A 17502-nucleotide genomic window follows, 5' to 3' on the forward strand; every position below is an offset into this window, starting at 1 on the left:
CAGCCCTGCGCCTGGAGGCCAAATGCTGCCTTAACAGCTGTGACCAGCTCCAACCCGGCAGAGCCCCCGTCTCTCTGCCAAGGAAACCAGGGCCCCAGGAACTTGGCCTGCAGCAGGGCTGGTAGAGAGCCGTGGGCAGGATCCCCAGCTGCAACCCTCGGACTGCCGCTCACAGCCCCCACCCAATCCCGTGTGCAGCGAAGCCTGGGCTGTGGGTCACGCTGCCTCAGAACCTCAGAGCTGGGGCCCGGGCCTCGGGAGATTGGAGACGTCTCAGCTGAGGCCCCTGGACTGCCCACGCCGCCTGTCCCAGCTGAGTGGCCAGGTTCAGAGGGGCGGTGCTCACCCAGGCCACTCAGCGAGGGGGTGGGAGGCGGCCCAGGACCGAGGGCCCCCACTTTCAAGGCCAGGCCATCCCCATGGCACAGGGTCCAGGTCCTGGGGTCTCCTACCCTGTGGCCATTTTGCCGTGTGCCCCCAGGCAGGCCCCCACCTCTCTGAGCTTCTGTCTCCTCAGCCTTTGGGACCTCAGGGGGGACACAGGGGAGCCCTGAAGGGTCCTTGAGGCCCGAGCCTGCGGACCCTGCGACCTCCCCGCAGAGGAGAGGGTGGGCAGAGCAGCAGCTCCTCTGTGACGTGGCGGCCTCCCGGGGCAGCCGGGCAGGTTAAACGCAGTGATCCACACGTGGTGCTTTCCACAGGGCGTGGCTCGGCAGGCAGCGTGGCCAGCAGCCCTGCGGGAGGGATGACCCTCTTGCCCCGTGGCCCCGAGCAGGGAGGCAGCAGTGGGAGCTCCAGTGTGGATTTCAGCCCCTTGGAAGGAGCCACATTTTGGCTCCACTGTGTGACCAAGGCTGTGGTATTTACAGGAGTCCCTGTAGGCAGTGAGCTCCCCGTCACTGGAGGTGTACAAGCAGCAGCTGACTCTTGAGAGAGAGGGTAGGCCGTTGGGGGGAGTTAACAGGAGCTCCGTGACTCTCATGTCTGAACTCAGAGAATAGCCGTAAGCAGTGATGGGACAGAGGCGGGATGGCTGAGGACTGGGAAGCTCAGTGTGTCCTGAGCAGGGCCTGCACCTCTCCTCCGCTCCCTCCTTGGGGACAGTCAACCCCTTCCAAGATGGACAGGTGCGTGTTCCCGACACACTGCTGTGCGCCCATCCTTATACTCGGCCCTTCGTTTTCTCCACCCGCCGTGAGGCGGGTACTGCTGTTCCCATTTCCCAGATGAGGAAACTGAGGCTCCAAGAGGTTAGGTAACTTGCCAAAGTCACCAGGACCAAATAGCAGAGGGGAAATCACTATTTTCCTAACCACAGAGACCCCTGCAGGACGGGGATGGGGGGCTGGAGATGTCCACACCAGCCCTGGGATCCCCACCGCACCCCCACCCCCAGGCCCTCCCCTCCTGCCTGCAGTCTCCTCTCTGGGGGTTTTGTCCTCCTTGGGCCCAGGGCGCAGGTCAGCCTGGGGAGCCTTGGCGTGAGGTTGGAAACCCTCTCCAGGCGGAGAGATAATCCAGGGAGCGCGCCAGAGAAGCCGGCCTCTGAGGCTCGTGCAGAGGGGCCCAGGGAGGAAGGAGCCGCCTGCTCTTCCCTGCAGCTTTATCTCCTGCAGAATTAAATCCTTGATTAACCCTTATCTCCCCAGCAGGCGCTATCTCCGCCTTGGCGCCGAGTGTCCAGACACACGTACAAGATGATTGATTTCTTAAAGATATGCGTGCCTTTCCGATACTTCATTTATTGTCTAAATATTTTCGCTAACATTTCAGCAGGCCCCTTATCGAGCTCAGCTGATGGGCCCCGGTTCTCTCCCCCGTGTACCTCCCGCCCCTGATCGTCCTGTCACCCGCCAGGCAGTTTGTCGTCGCTGTTTGGAGAGGGAAGTGGGAGAGGGGCGACGCTGGGGTGTGGCAACCCTTTCCCACTGGTCTCCTCAGGCCCAGGCTGCTTGCAGGCCGGAGGGGAGGCAAGGAGTCTCCCCTCACAGTCCCCGCACACACTGGGCGTCGGGGGTGGTACCCCAGAAAGGACACAGCACGCAGAGCCTGCCAGGAGTCGAGAATTGGTTCTGGCACCAACTTGCTGTGGGACCTCAAGGTCCCCTAGGATCCAGCTGTGGTTCCACCACAGCAACCCAGGGCTTGGAGGCGCAGCAGTTCTAAAACTTGTACTCAGATGCAGAAGAAATGTTCAGGATGGATGGATGGGTGGTGGGTGGATGTGTAGATGGATAAATGGATTGTATGTGGAGGGGTAGATGGTGGAGGGAGGGATGGATGGATAGACAGGTAGATGGAAGGTGGATGGGTGATGGTAGATGGATAGGTAAAGGTGGGTGGATGGTGGATGGATTGGTGAATGGTGGGTGGACGGGTAGATGGATGTGTGGACAGGAAGATGATAGATAGATGGGTAGAAGGTGGATGGACCAGTGGAAGATGGATGGATGGGTTAATGGTAGATGGACATGTAGATGGAGGAGAGATGGGTGGATGGAGAGATGGACAGGTAGATGGTAGTTGGATATATGTACAGGTAGATGTTGGATGGATGGGTGGGGACAGGTAGATGGATGGATGAGTAGAAGGTGGATGGTTGATGGAAGGGTGGATGGTGGATGGACAATTAGAAGGCGGAAGGATGGGTGAATGGTGGATAGATGGGTGGATGGTTGTGGAGGATCAGTTGAGTGGATATTGAATGGATGGTGGATGGACGAGTAGAAGTTGGATGGCATGGTGGATGGGCAGGGGAGAAGGTGGCTGCATGGGTGGGTGATTGGATGTGTGGATGGATTGGTGGATGGTGGGTACAAGGTGTATAGAAGGGTGCATGGTGGATGGGTGGGTGGGTGGGTGAGTGGAGGTGTGGATGGATAAATGGATGGCAGATAGACAGGTAGAAGGTAGATGGATGGTGGATGGACGGGGAGAAGGTGGATGGACAGTTGATGATAGAGGGATGGGTGGATGGTTGTGGAGGGGCAGTTGAGTGAATATTGAATGGATAAATGGATGGTAGATGGACAGATAAATGGCGGATGGATGATGGACAGTAGATGGACAAGTAGCCGGTGGATGGGTAGATGGATGGATGGACAGGTAGATAGATGCATGTACAGGTAGATGGTAAATGGAAGGTTGAATGCTAGATGGATGGGCAGAAGGTACATGGATGGCTGGATGGTGGATGGACAGGTGGATGGTTGATGGAGGGGGGATGGTGGATGGGCGGGTAGAAGAAGGATGGTGGATGGATGAGTGGGTGGTAAATGGACGGGTGGAAGGTGGATGGACAGTGGATGGTAGAGGGATGGTTGTGGAGGGGCAGTGAGTGGATACTGAATGGATAATGGATGGTGGATGGACGGGTAGAGGGTGGTTGGAAGGGTGTATGTGGATGGACAGGTGGATGGTGGATGGACAGGTGTGGTGGATGACGTAGATGGTTGGAGGGGTGAGTGAGTAGATATTGGATGGAAAAATGGTTGGTGGATGGACGGGTAGATGGTGCATGGACGGGGGCGGATGGATGGATAAATGGTGGACGGACAGAGAAAGTGGATGGATGTGTGGTGAGTGGATGGGTGGGTGGGTGGATGGGTAGATGGACAGGTGGATGGACAGATGGGTGAGTGGATGTGTGGATGGATAAATGCATGGTGGATAGACAGGTAGGGTGGTTGGAAGGGTGGATGGACGGGTGGATGGATTGGTGGGTGAGTGGATATAGGATGGATACATGGATAGTGGATAGACTGGTAGATGGGGTAGGACGGGTGGATGGGTAGAAGGTCGTTGGACAGGCAGATGGTGGATGCATGGGTGGATGGTGGATGGACGGGGTGGTGGACAGATGAGTGGATGTTGGATGGATGGGTAGAAGGTAGATAAACAGGTAGACAGTGGATGGACGGGTGGATGGATGGGCGGGTGAGTGGATACTGGATGGATAAATTAATGGTGGATGGATGGACAGGAGACGGTGGACTGATGGGTGGAAGGTAGAACGATGAGCAGAGATGGATGGACGGGTGGATGGGTGGGTTAGTGGATGTGTGGATGAATAAACGGATGGATGGTGGATGGATGGGTGGATGTGGATGGATGGGTGAGTGGAGATGTGGATGGATAAATGGAGAGTGGATTGCCGTGTGGATGGTAGGAGGAGGATGGACGGGTGGATGTGTGGATGGATAAATGGATGATAGATAGACAGGTAGATAGTGGATACATGGGTGATAGATGGTCAGGTGGGTGGACGGGTGGACAGACAGGTAGATGGTAGATGGAAGGTTGAATGCTAGATGGATGGTCAGAAGGTGCATGGATGGCTGGATGGCGGGTGGACAGGGGGAGGGACAGATGGGTGAGTGGATGTGTGCATGGATAAAGAATGGTGGATGGACGGGTGGATGGTGGATAGATGGCTGGATGGATGGATGGACAGGTGAAAAGTGAATGAACGGGTGTACAGTGGATTGATGGGTCGAAGGTGGATGGACGGGTGGATGGTGGCTAGATAGGTGAGTCAGTGGATGTGCTGATGGGTTAATGGATGGTGGGTGAATGGGTAGAAGGTAGATGGAGGAGTAGACGGTGAATGGACAGATAGATGTTGGAAGGATGGGTGGATGGATGGATGAATGAACGAATGGGCCCGCACTCACTCGGCCCATCCATCTGTCCAGTTGTCCCCCCATGGCTCACCCACTTTAGCCACGAGGCCACCGTGACATCAGTGAGAGCTGGGAGGTACCCCCTGGATGGCGAGCAGGGCAGCGGGTCTGAGCAGAAAGCCCCTGCCTGTGAGGCTGACGTGGGACCATCCAGGCCCAGCCGCCAGCTGACCCCCCGCAGATGGGCTCTGAGCGGCCCTCCACATGGGGCCCCTGCAAAGGCTGTTGTCAGCGGTCATCGCCTGGCAGAGCCAAACTCACAGCAGGACAATCCCGGGCCAGGGGGTGATGGGGCTGCAGTGCACGAGCCCGGTGCCCTCCTGGCGAGGCCCCTCTCCCTCTGGCTGTGAGAGGGAGTAATTCCCAAGGGAAGGCGCTCAGCCCAGGCATGGTGCATTATGGGTCTTTCTTTGCCAGATGGGGCCATGCCTTGAGCTGCCCGTGTCGTGCTTCTCTTGCCTCGTGAAACGTCTGGTGCCAAGGGCGGAAAGCCATTGCCTCTGGCGATGGTGAGTGGGACGCAGGTGGGGGCTTCTCAGGACACGCTGAAAGAGAGAGACGGGTGCAGGCCCCAATCAGAGCCCACCCCAGGTCTGCCCCAGCCCCGACCTCCGACCTCCCCTCGACGCTACTTCATGCGCTGCACGGCGAGTTTGGGAACAGCCTCAGATACGGCTGTCACAGCGGATGCGGTAGAGATAGGGTTTCTGATGGTTATCAGCGGGCACAGAACCCAGACACTGACCTCTTTGTTGGGGGAACAAGGAGGGTTCTCAGATGCACCCAGAGAATTTAAAGTGGCCGCCCGCTGTCCCGGGGCTGGGTGGGGGGGCCTGGAGTCAGGAGGGAGGGACAGGGCGAGCCCCAGGGCTGAGGCAGGGTGGGGGCTAAGCTTCTTGCAGACGCCGCACCCGGCCTGTCTGGGGCGAGCTGGACCCAGACCCAGACCCAGACCCAGCAGTGAGCCTGGGGCGCCGGTGGAGGGGAGGTGGCCGGCAGCGCACACATCTCTGATCGTTTTAGGCTTGCACCCCGCTGCCCACGGGCAGGGCCAGGAACGGAGCCTGCCTCGGCCCGGTGCCTTCAACCACCAGAGAAAAGGGCTTCTGTTCCAGGGCTGCTTGGAATTGGGGGTTGGGGGGAGAAAATAAATAATGGGGCAGGGGGGCGAGCTGTAGCCCTAGCGCACGGCAGGGTCCAGCTGCCCGGGACAGTGCGCGTTGCCGCCCCGCAGGGACGGGGACAGGGGCAGACTGGGCAGGGCCGTGCTCCTCTCCCCGGAGCCGTGGGGCGCTGGCTCCTGTACCCCTGGGGTGCATGCACAGGCAGGGCGGCTGGAGATGGTGGACTCAGCCTGCCCCATTTAAGTGGGGGCCAGGGCCCCCCAGAGTGTTAAGGGCTGAGGAAACGAGGGTGAAGGGCCTGGTGGTCGTACGGCCTGGATCTCCTGGCCCCTCTCCTCCTGGAAGTCGGGCGCGCGGCACAGGATGCAAGCCCCCTGCAGGTCCCCACGTCCCCGTCCCCTGCCCCTCACCCGCCCTCACGGGCACCCAGCCCGCCCAGGGCAGCCGCCAGGCGAGGGGCCGCTCCCAGCAGGAGGCACAGAGCCGGGAACACAGCGCTGCCGTCTCCCCTCCACTCGGACCGACGCGGAAATTCAGGGGTTCTGCAGCGTCAGCAGAGCCGCGCGCGGGCGCTTTTATCATGCCGCGAACACGCCGCTCCCGGGAGTGATAAGCATTAAACCGACCGGGAGGCTGTCAGTCTCAGTTTGAGGGTTTAGAAATATTGGGACGAATAATTAGATTTCATATCGTTACCGCAGCACCCATCGGAGGATCAGGCAGATTAATTTTTTTCTCCCTCCTCCACTCATTAATATTCATTAGAGACTCAGGGAGACCCTGGCCTCCGCCTCTCTGCTGGCCCCGGTCAGGATAGCTGGGACGTGGGAGCCGCCAGTCAGTCGCTGCTGTGCCAGCGCCGCCCCCCCAGCCTGCCCCCAGCTGTGGGTGACGGGGACCCCCAGCCCTGCAGCTAGCCGTCCGTTAAAGCGTGCTCCTTGGTGGAGACACTCGTCCCCCGTTGACAACCTGGCGGTTGCTGGCCTGCTGCCCCAGTGGACGTCAGCCTCCTGGGCCCGAAGGCACAGCCTCTGCCCGCTGTGTCCTGCTGGCCGAAGGGAATGGAGAAGCAAGGGTGGCGGGACTCCTGTTTGTCCTGTTTGTCACGTGACAGGAGGGCACTGTCTGAAAGGAGGGCTTCACACAGGCTTCGACTTCCCAGTGCCCCGGGGAGACTGAGTCAAAGAGGGATGTGACCCACCCCCAGAGCAGGTGGCAGCACAAGGACGGTCGAGGGAGCCCGCGGGCTCGGGGCATTGCCGTTTACAGAGGTGCTGGGCCCAGGGAGGGCGGGCACGGTGCTGGCTATTGGGCACAGTCAGGGAGTCTGGACTGGACCTGATGCCCAGCTCTGGAGCCCACATGGTCCCTGCAGGCAAAGCCCAGTAAAGCCGTGGGCTTGGACCAGGCGGGGAGGTGCCCAGAACATGTCAGGGAACCTCCCATGTGTCACTTGCTCCAGCCATCCCATCACGGTAGCTTCCTGGCCAGGTGCCCCCATCCAGGTGACGGCAAGTGACACTGGTCCTTCAGTTAGAGGTTCTGATACACAGTTTGACTTAAAAGCTTTCACTTGCATAAAACAAAGAAAATACTCCCGACACGAATGTGCTGTGCCTTTCCACACGGCGCCAGTGGCGGAGCTTGGGGACCCCCCCCCCCCCAGGAGAGGAGCCGTCCAGAACCCATCCAGCCCTGGGGCTGCGGCCTGAGGGGCGGCAGCGGTCATCACCCTAACTTTCTGCGGCCAGGCAGGGCCAGGGTCTGTACCTCATCGCCTCCGTGTGGCAAGGGCCAGCCCCCTCCCAGCACCAGGCCATGTTGGGACAGGGGACGTATGTTTGCAGTGCTGCCTGGGGAGGGTGGGGGAGGGCACCGGAAATCAGGCCACCCCCTCTGGGGGCCGCGGGCAGCCCCGAGTGAGAACCGAGCTCAGAGTGCTCTTCCGCTCTGGGCGCTGCAGAGGCCCGGCTCGCAGACCAGGCCGCCGGAGAGAGCATGGCTGGGCGAGGGGCTGACCACGGTCTGCGAGCCGCAGGGAGGCCAGGTGCTGAGCCAGCCTCGGTGGGGGGGGTCGTCTTGCTGCCCGCGACCTCAGGGGGCTGCTGGGCCCAGGCAGGTGGGACGAGACGTCTGCTGGCCCCAGGATGGACTGGACAGAGGTGGGCCCGCGTGCTGTGCAGCCACTCCCACAGCTCACTCTGCAGGTCTCTGGGGGCCTGTGTGGGAGGAACCTGCACCCGGCCCAGTGCCCCACCAGGGAGGGGGCAGCAAGAACGGAGGTCCAGGTGTGCCTCCCCACTCTGCCACTCACTGGCTGTGTGACCTTAGGCAAGTTGCTTCACCTCTCTGGGCCTCAGTTTCCAAGGGAAACCAGCGCCTGACCCATGGCAGGCACTGGCTCCCTGCTGCATGCGTGTCGCCAGCACAGTGCTTGGCGCAGCCAAAGACAGGGAGCCCCCCGCTGCCCCGGCCAGCCTCTCTCCTGCTGACTGTGTCCGAGGGCATGACTGAGTCCTTGCTGACCCCCCTCCCCGCCCCCAGAGCCCAGCCCTGACCCTGCTGCTGGAGGACGAGGCCTGCTGGCTGAGGACGCTGCCCCGGGCCCTGACCGAGGCCGAAGCCAACTCGGAGATCTACAGGAAGGGTTGGTATCCTGGCGCTTCCCTCACTGCCTTCCGGAGGGTGGGGGTCACGGCTCCCCCTGGGCCGGCCCTTAAAGGGAAACCAGCCTGCTTGGGCCGGGCCGAGGGGCTGGCCACCGCTGCCACCACACGCCCAGCGCCCCCGTTAATGCTCGCCTAGGGCTGGACAGATGTCAGCCCCAGGGGTTGGGGAGAGCGGGCCCAGGCCAGGACTGCCCTTGGGGCCTCTGGGAGACCACAGGGGCACCTGGGGGTGCCCGCTGGACCAGGGCCCTGTGCAGCCTGGCTCCCTCCAGGAGTGGTCAGGAGGGCCACGTCCAAACCCAGCTGGGGGGCCTGGGACAGGTCCCCTCACCTTCTGGGGCCTCTGTTTTGTGAAGCCGAGAAAAGCTCTGCGCCCCATGTCCCTCCTGCATCCCTGCACCTTCCAGGAGTGGCCCTGGGAGGGCGGGGGACGCCCCCCCTCCATTACAGATGAGGCAGCTCAGATCCCGGGGAGGATGTGGGGATAGACACGTGACAACTTCTACAGCCAAGCAAGAGCCATCCACCGCAGCGTGGCCACGGGAAATCCACCTCCTTCCTCTGGGTGGGGGGGACTCCGCTTTGGTAGAATGTTCTGGGGGTGTCGCCCTCACCATCCCCTCCTGAACACACTGGACTAAATGTCCTGTGGGCAGCCTCGTTTCAGGACAGAGCCAAAGGCCACTGGAGGTGGGCAGGGGCAAGCTGGGCTGCTGCTCCAACACCCCCCCCCAGCCCCTCCCCAGCTGGGGGCCTCCAGGGCACAGCAGGGGTCAGAGCAGGTGCTGAGGTCAGCATCCGGGGACCTGAGCGTTCCATCTGACCTGCCGTTGACCCCGAGGACCTGGCTAGCACAGCACCCGTGTGCCTGTTTCCCCCTCTGTAGGGGGAGAGGACCCCGGCCCACCCTCCCTGCTTTGGGGTGCTGTGAGGGCCCAGGTTGGCAGCAGGTGACCAGCTGGGGGTTCGTACACCTGGCGGGGACGTGGCCCAGCTAGCAGTGCCTGGCCTGCCCCCCCTGCTCGCCTGGTCAACAGGGTTCATCTGCCCAGGCAGGCAGCACAAGGGTCCCTGCGGTGCTGATGCCAGCCAGGTGGCCTGGTCCCGTGGGGCCTGCGCCTCTGCGCCGGACGCTGGAGGTGGCCGGACCTGCGGGCAGCTCAGCCCGGGTCCTGTTGGCCAAGGCTGCCCCCCGCAGGCCACCGTGGCAACAGCCGCGCTGGCTGAGCCGCGAGGAGCTGGGAGGCCTTTCTAGGGCGCGGGAGAGCGGCTCCCAGGCCCTCCCGGCCGCTCTGCTCCCCTCTCCCGGAAGAGGGCCCTCCCGCTCAGACGGGCACAGGCAGGGAGGCCCCAAGAGCAGGCCGACCCGGGGCAACACCTAGTCGCCCGGAGGAGGCAGGCGCGCCACGGAAACCAGACGGCCACAGCTGCGACCCCGGGTGTGGCCTCTCCCCGGCCACCACGCCGGCTTCGGAACCCCCGTGCCTAAGCTGGGGCGGCGCGGAGGCGCGGCCGTGGGGGCCTGGGGCTGCCGGCGCCCCGTCACAGACGCCCTCCCCCCGCAGATGGCGCCCTCTGGTGCAGGCTCACCAGGCCGGTGGCCACGGGCGGGCGGCTCAGCGTGCTCCTAGTGGCCGAGCCCCACAGCGCCCCCCGCCAGCCTGCGAAGGAGGAGCCCGCGGAGCCCGAGGGCCTGGCCCCCTCCCCCGCCGCCGACATCCAGCTCCTGCCCCAGCAGGCGGGCATGGCGTCCATCCTCGCGACTGCAGTTGTCAACAGTGAGTAACCCGCTGCCTGCCCGCCCCCCACCCCAGGCTCAGGGCTGCAGGCGGTGCCCAGCTCAGGATCTGCAAAGACCGGTCACCACTGCCACCTGAACAGAGGAGGGCATGCGCCCCGGGGGTGTGCACGGGGGCCTGGCGGTGGGGTCCCAGGAGGGGCTCCAGGGTGCAGCCAGCGTGCAGCGGGCCACGTGGTGAGCTCACAGATGCTGACGGGGAGGCGGGCCCACAGCCTTCCCGGAGGGTCTGCAGCAGAGCGGGCTTCTCACCACGGCGCCTCTGGCACACGCTCCGCGGGGTCCTGAGGGCCCTTCTAGACCACCAGCTGGAGAGGCCACGCGGGGTGGGGGTGGAGTCTTGGATACATGCACCGTGGGGTGCCCAGCAGCAGCCCTGCCCTCGCCCACTAGACGCTGGTACCATCCCCACCTCCCAGTTGTGAAGGACGTGGCCAAGTGTCCCCTGGGGCAGAGCCGCCAGTGAGGAGAGCTGGAGTGGAGGGACCACGTTTGTCACTCACTCCTCCCCACAAGCAGCGGAGGGTCTGAGAACCGACGAGATTTCGCTCGTTTCTCAAATCCTTGTTCAACATCCACACCAAACCAAGCGGTCAAGGCACTGGGGTCACCGAGGTGGGGACAGCTGCCCGCCCTGAGGGCGCCACCACTCCAGGGGCGGGGGCAGCCTTACGGGGGGGGGCGGGCGGCCACAGGCACATCCACGACGGAGGGCAGTGGCCGGGGAGCGCAGCTGAGCGGACGGCCCGGGCCCAGCGAGACGGCCACCGGGGCCAGAGCCAGACTCCGAGGGTGGCCCCGGACCAGGGCTGGGGTTCCTTCTCAGAGAAACGACCGCGGCAGGGGGCTTTCAGGCAGCAAAGGGTACGACCCCATTTCGTTCTAAAATTGCATGGCTGCTAGAGGGAGACTGTAGGGTTGTAAAATTGGGAGAAAAGTGACCTTTTTAAGCAGGTCAAACGTGATGACGGCTTTAAGCGGGTGGAGGCACCATGGCAGAGGCCAGAGGGGCACTGGAGTGAACAGGGCCTGCCGGCGGGGGGGGAGGGGGGGGCGGGAGGTGGCAGCGGGAGGTGGCAGCGCGAGGCCGGGGCTTCAGCATGGCCGCGGGGCGGACACTGTCCGTCCCATCGCAGTCAGGGTGGAGGGCCTGTTCTGAGCAGCCTGACCCGAGACGCCTGTTGGGCACTAAGTGGAGCCCAGGCGGCGACTGGGGGACACGTGCTGGGGCTCAGGGTGTGGTCAGAGTCGGGGAGCTCCGGGCAGGACGAGGCCCCAGGGGGAGACAGGACCTGCAGACACCAGAGCCAGGGGTGAGGGGAGGCGTCTGCCAATGGTCTGCCGTGTCCCGGCTGTGTTGAGACCAAGGGCAGGCAGCATGGAGGTCACCGTGACCCAAACACTGGCAGCCAAGTGAGGAGGGTGACACCAGAGGGGGTGGGGACAAGCCCAGGCGGGCGGCCCGTCCCCAGAGCCTGCATGGAGGGACTGGGCCGGACAGGGCAAGGCCACTGCCCCAGGGAGGATGGGGTCCTGCAGGGGGCTGAGAGAGTGGTGGTGAGCAAACGGGGGTCTTGTCTGAACGTTGAGGTTTCAGGAAAGAAGGGTGCTGGATGGAAGGGTCTCTCAGAGGCCAGGACAGCCCCCCAACCAGGGCAGGGAATGGCATCTGGTGCCCGGGGGGCTGCCTCTGTCTCTTTTGGGGGTGGGGGGGCTGCAGGGAGCCCCGGGTGCTGGAGGGCTTCCTCTCAAGCCCACCCAGGAGCAGCCTCTCTGGGCCTCGGTTTCCCTCCCCTTGGGTCTGATACTTCGTCTGTGAGGGCATGGTGGGCTAGACATTGTTTATACCAACCCCACATGGGCCTCTCCTACTGGTGGTCTAGAAGGGCTTTCAGAACCCGAGCTCCAAAGTCAATCAGACCTGGTTTAATTCTTGAGACTCCACCACTCTGAGCCTCAAAAAGTTTTCTCATGCGTGGAAGCAGTAAAGGTAATGCCGGTCTTGAGGTGTCCGTGCAGGTTACCTGGGCTGCATCCACCCAGGACTTGGCCCGAGGTCAGCCCTGGGTTGGTGGGGTGACGGCCGTCCTTGCTGAGCTTTAGGGCTGCGGCCCACGCCGGCCTCCGAGGCTGCCTGTCCCTTCCCTATGCCGCAAGCAGCGGGACAGTCCCCAGCACTGGCCCTGCAGATACCAACAGAAGCCCACCGCTGGCCCCTCAGACCCGGATCCCAGCTCAAGGCCTCAGCTGATAGAGAACAGAGCTGCCTTGAGACTCCCAAATAAAAGGGAACTTGAAAACCAGAAATAAACAACACAGGAGGGAGAGTTAAGCCGGAAACACCGCAGGCACAGGGGCATGAGGAGTGCCCGCCTCACTTGACAGACAGATACTAAATTCCTTAAAAGAGGCACAAGGTGGAAACCTGGCAGCCCCCCCCGGGGGGGGGGCAGGCAGACCACCTGTTCAGTAACTGCCAACCAACGGGCTGAAAAACACATCCTAACCTGCAGAAGTTAAAACCCCCAAAAGGTGTTCCAGGTCCCTCCATTCCATGTGAAGGTCAAGGTCGAGACCCAGAACAATGTCTCCCCCCTACCCTGGGTTCAGCCAAGGGGTGGCCGGCCAAGGAGCAGAGACAGAAACAACAGAACATTCCTTATCATTCTGCTGAGAAGCGGAGGGCTGCTGAAGCACCCACCAGAGAATCCTCACCAGCTGGCAAATCCACCCCCGCCATCCAAGCCCCAATAAACTGCAAAGGTAGAGGCGGCCCACCTGGGTTCAGTGTGGTGAATTCAGCAAGTTCTGACCAGTAACACAAAAAGCCATCAGGTGTTTGGGGGGTGGGGGGAAGGGCGGTGCACCGGGCAGCTCCTCGTCCTCTGCAGCTCCTGGCCTCAGCCCCCTGCCCACCCAGAGCCACGCTCACCTCTCGCCCTCCTGCCCCAGTGCTTGGGGCTCAGGCACCCAGCCGCCCACACACCCGCTCACACGCACACACCTGTCTCCTCCTCCTCCTCCACGGGCACCCAGCTCCACGCCAGCCCGCGAGTCCCATCGCCCCCGCCAAGTCACAGAGACAATCAGGTCACGGACCCCAGCCTCGCTCCTTCCCTGGGCACCCCCAAGAGACCACAGTGTCTCCTTATGGGGCTCACTGTCGGGACGCAGCCCAGGGGCCATCCTGGGGGTCACTCACACCCCATCCACAAGTCCCCATGGCATCCTGGAGATCCGTAGAGAGGGGACACAGTTATCAAGGGACACCTGAGAAGGCAAAGCAGTGAAGAGGGACAGCCCAGGTCACAAACCCCACCCCCCCACGCTGGAGGACACCGGGGCACAGCCCTCGTGTTGTAGAGGGCCCACGGCCTGCGCCGGGTGGTAGGCAGCCGGCGCTGCTGCCGGGGCACCGCTCAGGCTGCGCCCGCCTCTCCCGCCCGCAGAAGACGTCTTTCCCTGCAAGGACTGCGGCATCTGGTACCGCAGCGAGCGGAACCTACAAGCCCACCTCCTCTACTACTGCGCCAGCCGCCAGGGCACCAGCTCCCCCGCCGTGGCCGCACCCGACGAGAAGCCCAAGGAGACCTACCCCAACGAGCGGGTCTGCCCCTTCCCCCAGTGCCGCAAAAGCTGCCCCAGCGCCAGCTCCCTGGAGATCCACATGCGCAGCCACAGCGGTGAGCCCCGCCCCCAACAGCGTGTCTCCCCACCCAAGCCATGCATGCTCACTGCACTTAACCTGGGATTGCACAGCTGCCGTGGACGTGCCCGAGTGGTCATCCCACCACGCCGAGCAGCCTCCCACAGGGCCCCAGGCCACGCGGCCCGCCTGCGATCAGCTGGGTGGTCGGCTGGGGGCTGGGCCCCCGCTGGGGTCCTAGGACGCAGAGCTTAGGGGTCCTCCACACATGCCCGTGCCGTAGTCCTCGGCCAGCCAGGCTCCCTTACCGGGCCCCATGTTCCAGGAGAGCGCCCCTTCGTGTGTCTCATCTGCCTGTCCGCCTTCACCACCAAGGCCAACTGCGAGCGGCACCTCAAGGTGCACACAGACACGCTGACGGGTAAGCGGGGCCAGGAAGGGGGTGGTGGGGTATGTGGGGCGCAGCCACCGGCAGGGCTCTGACACCACAGCCCACCTGCAGGTGTCTGCCACAGCTGCGGCTTCATCTCCACCACAAGGGACATCCTCTACAGCCACCTGGTGACCAACCACATGGTCTGCCAGCCGGGCTCTAAGGTTGAGATCTACTCACCAGGGACTGGGCACCCCACTGCCAAGCTCCCCGCAGGTGAGCCCCTGGGGACCCTGAGGACTGGGAAGGGGGTAGCAGGCCCGGCCACGAGGGGTGGAGGGGTGGGGGGGTGTCGGTTTCGGCCTCGACCCTCCACCACCTCTGCGCCCAGCCCAGCTCTCCCTTCCCAGCTTCAGGTCTGGCCCAGGCAGGTCCTGCTCCAGCCCTTAAGTGTGGCCCCTGGGGTCTCCCCGCAGACAGTCTGGCTGGCTTCCAGCAGCACACGGCGCTGCACGGCCCTCTGGCCTCTGCAGACCTGGGCCTGGTGCCCACCCCATCACCGGGACTGGAAAGGAAGGCCCTGGCAGAGGCCACCAACGGAGAGGCCAGAGCGGGCCCCCAGAACGGGGGCGGCGGCGAGACCCCGGCGACGCCCAGGAGCATCAAGGTGGAGGCGGCGGAGGAGCCCGAGGCGGAGCCAGGGCCCCCAGCCCTGTCGCGGACGCCGTCGCCGCCCAGCGCCGGCCCCAGCCCCGTGCGCGTGAAGGCGGAGCTGTCCAGCCCCACACCCGGCTCCAGCCCAGGGCCCGGCGCGCTCTTCCTGCCGCAGCTGCCCGCGGCGCCGCCGGCCTCCGAGATCCTGGCCAAGATGTCCGAGCTGGTGCACAGCCGGCTGCAGACGGGCGCGGGGGTGGCCGCGCCGGCTGGCCTCTTCACGGGGGCCCCCAAGGGCGCCACGTGTTTCGACTGCGACATCACCTTCAACAACGTCAACAACTTCTATGTGCACAAGCGCCTGTACTGCTCCGGCCGCCGCCCGCCCGACGACACGCCCCCCACCCGCCGGCCCAAGGCGGCCCCCGCCCCGCCACGCGCGCCCCCCGCCCCGCCGCCCGCCGAGGCCGACGAGCCGCGCTCGCCGCCGGGCCCCGGGGCGCGCGAGGACGAAGCGGGGGGCGCGGCTACGTCCGAGGCCGAGGCCGAGGCGGGCGGCCGAGGCAGCGAAGGCAGCCCGAGCCCGGGCAGCGGGGCAGACGAGGACGACGACCCCCGCCGGACGCTGTGCGAGGCCTGCAACATCCGCTTCAGCCGCCACGAGACCTATACGGTGCACAAGCGGTACTACTGCGCCTCTCGCCACGACCCGCCGCCGCGCCGGCCCCCGCCCGCCGGGACCTCCGGGACCCCCGCGCCCGCTGCGCCGCCCGTGCGCACGCGCAGGCGCCGCAAGCTCTACGAGCTGCACGTGGCCGGACCCGCCCCGCCCCCGGTCGGACCCGCCCCGTCCCCGGTCGGACCTGCCCAGCCCGTCGCGCCAGGCCACGCCCCCACGTCGCCTGCGTCGCCGGCGCCGCGGCCCGGAAGCGGAAATGGAGGCGGAAGCGGCCCAGACCCGGCGGAAGGCCCTATCGACCTGAGTAAAAAGCCGCGGCGCCAGGCTCCCGCCGCCGCCCCTGGCCCTGCGCCTGGCCTACCGGCCCTGGCCGACTACCACGAGTGCACAGCCTGCCGCGTGAGCTTCCATAGCCTCGAGGCGTACCTGGCGCACAAGAAGTTCTCGTGCCCCTCCGCCCCGCGCCGCCTGCGCGCCACCCCCGAGGACCCGCCCGCCGTTGTTTGCCCCTACTGCCCCCCGAACGGCGTCGTGCGCGGCGACCTCATCGAGCACTTCCGCCTGGCGCACGGCCTGCTGCTGGGCAAGCCCCCGGCCGGCTCTGGCCCTGGCGCCGAGGCCCGGACGCCCTCGCCCGCCGCCCCCCGCGACGGCCTCAACGGCCAGGACCCCTGGGAGCCGCCCGCCGGCAGCCCCCGGCCCGGCCCGCCCCCGGCCACGTCCCCCGAGGCCGTGCCGGCGCCCCCCTCCCACTCGGACAAGGGCGTGCAGACCCCCAGCCAGGGGACGCCGGCCTCCGTGCCCAACGGCAACCACAGGTACTGCCGCCTGTGCAACATCAGGTTCAGCAGCTTGTCCACGTTCATCGCCCACAAGAAGTATTACTGCTCCTCGCACGCGGCCGAGCACGTGAAGTGAGCGCCCGGCGCTGCTGCCCTGCAGGGGGACCCGGGACGCTCCGGCCACAGACCTCGTCAGAGAGGCTGCAGGGGGCAGCGCCCGCCTGGACCTTGGCACTTAATAAAGAAGTTCAGTTTGCTGAGCACGGTGGTGGAGCAGTCTAGTTGTCTGAGCAGCGGGGCCCCGCGGGGAGGGCACAGGCAGGGCCAGCACCACCTGTGAGTACACACAGGACACTGCAGGCCGGAGTCACACACTGGCCCTAAGAGCTGCATCTCGCCCTGCACCCGGGGCTGATGGCACTGCTCTGGGCCCCCTTGGGGCACGGGGAGAGCAGTCACTGCCCTTCTAGGTCCACTGCTGCTGCCCTCCAGGAGCCAGCCAGCAGCTCTGGTTCGGTCACCAGACACCAAACGGAAGAGCTTAATCCTGGCCAGCGGACAGCTCTTCCACCTGCTGAGTCCTGAGGCCTGGATGTCACCTGTCCAGTCACGGGCCACCAAGGAACCCAGGAAGGGGAGCATGTTGGGGAGGATGAAGCCCTGCGGCTGCCGAGGCTGATGGGGCGGGGGGGCAGGGAAGAGAGTGAGCTGCTGACAGGCACTGGGGCGCTGCCGAGGCTGATGGGGGGTGGGGAGAAGGAAGCGTGAGCCGCGGACAGGCACTGGGGGCCACACCACCCCCAGTCTGCCCTGCTGCTGCTGCTGACCATGACCTGGGCCAAACCCAAGCAAGAGGAGTCCAACTGTGGTCTTGGCACTTGGCAGCTGGGGGGCTGTGGGCATCCTCAAGCCTGGTGGCCCTGTTTGCAGTACAGAATGTCTTTTTCAATATACCTGGCCGCCTACTGCAGATGAAAGTGAAACCTGACCTCTCACTTTTCTCTGCCTCCAAACATCAGATGTGCTTCCTGCCACCCACCCAGACTCACTCTCTTGCTCGCTCGAGGCAGGTTTCCTCCCGCCCAGCCCTCAGGG

At 64.4% G+C, this 17502-nt stretch overlaps 1 protein-coding gene across 6 annotated transcripts in view; it reads left to right on the top strand.

Moving 5' to 3' along the window:
• The window catches only part of ZFPM1 (zinc finger protein, FOG family member 1), a 69648-nt gene extending 52980 nt beyond the window's left edge, over nucleotides 1-16668 (top strand). For 4 of the 6 annotated variants that reach the window (XM_082436862.1, XM_082436866.1, XM_082436864.1 and 1 more), the window contains 6 exons: nucleotides 8351-8453; nucleotides 10041-10253; nucleotides 13723-13956; nucleotides 14245-14340; nucleotides 14422-14568; nucleotides 14709-16668. In XM_082436862.1, the coding sequence (XP_082292988.1) occupies nucleotides 8351-8453; nucleotides 10041-10253; nucleotides 13723-13956; nucleotides 14245-14340; nucleotides 14422-14568; nucleotides 14709-16543 (2628 nt within the window). In that variant the 3' untranslated portion in view covers nucleotides 16544-16668. The remainder of the gene's footprint in view (nucleotides 1-8350; nucleotides 8454-10040; nucleotides 10254-13722; nucleotides 13957-14244; nucleotides 14341-14421; nucleotides 14569-14708) is intronic. The other 2 variants (XM_082436865.1, XM_082436863.1) reach the window with 1 other exon arrangement.
• The last annotated feature ends 834 nt before the right edge of the window (nucleotides 16669-17502 follow it).

This window comes from Balaenoptera physalus (genome assembly GCF_965194825.1).
Source record: "Balaenoptera physalus genome assembly, chromosome: 19".
Lineage (NCBI taxonomy): Eukaryota > Metazoa > Chordata > Mammalia > Artiodactyla > Balaenopteridae > Balaenoptera > Balaenoptera physalus.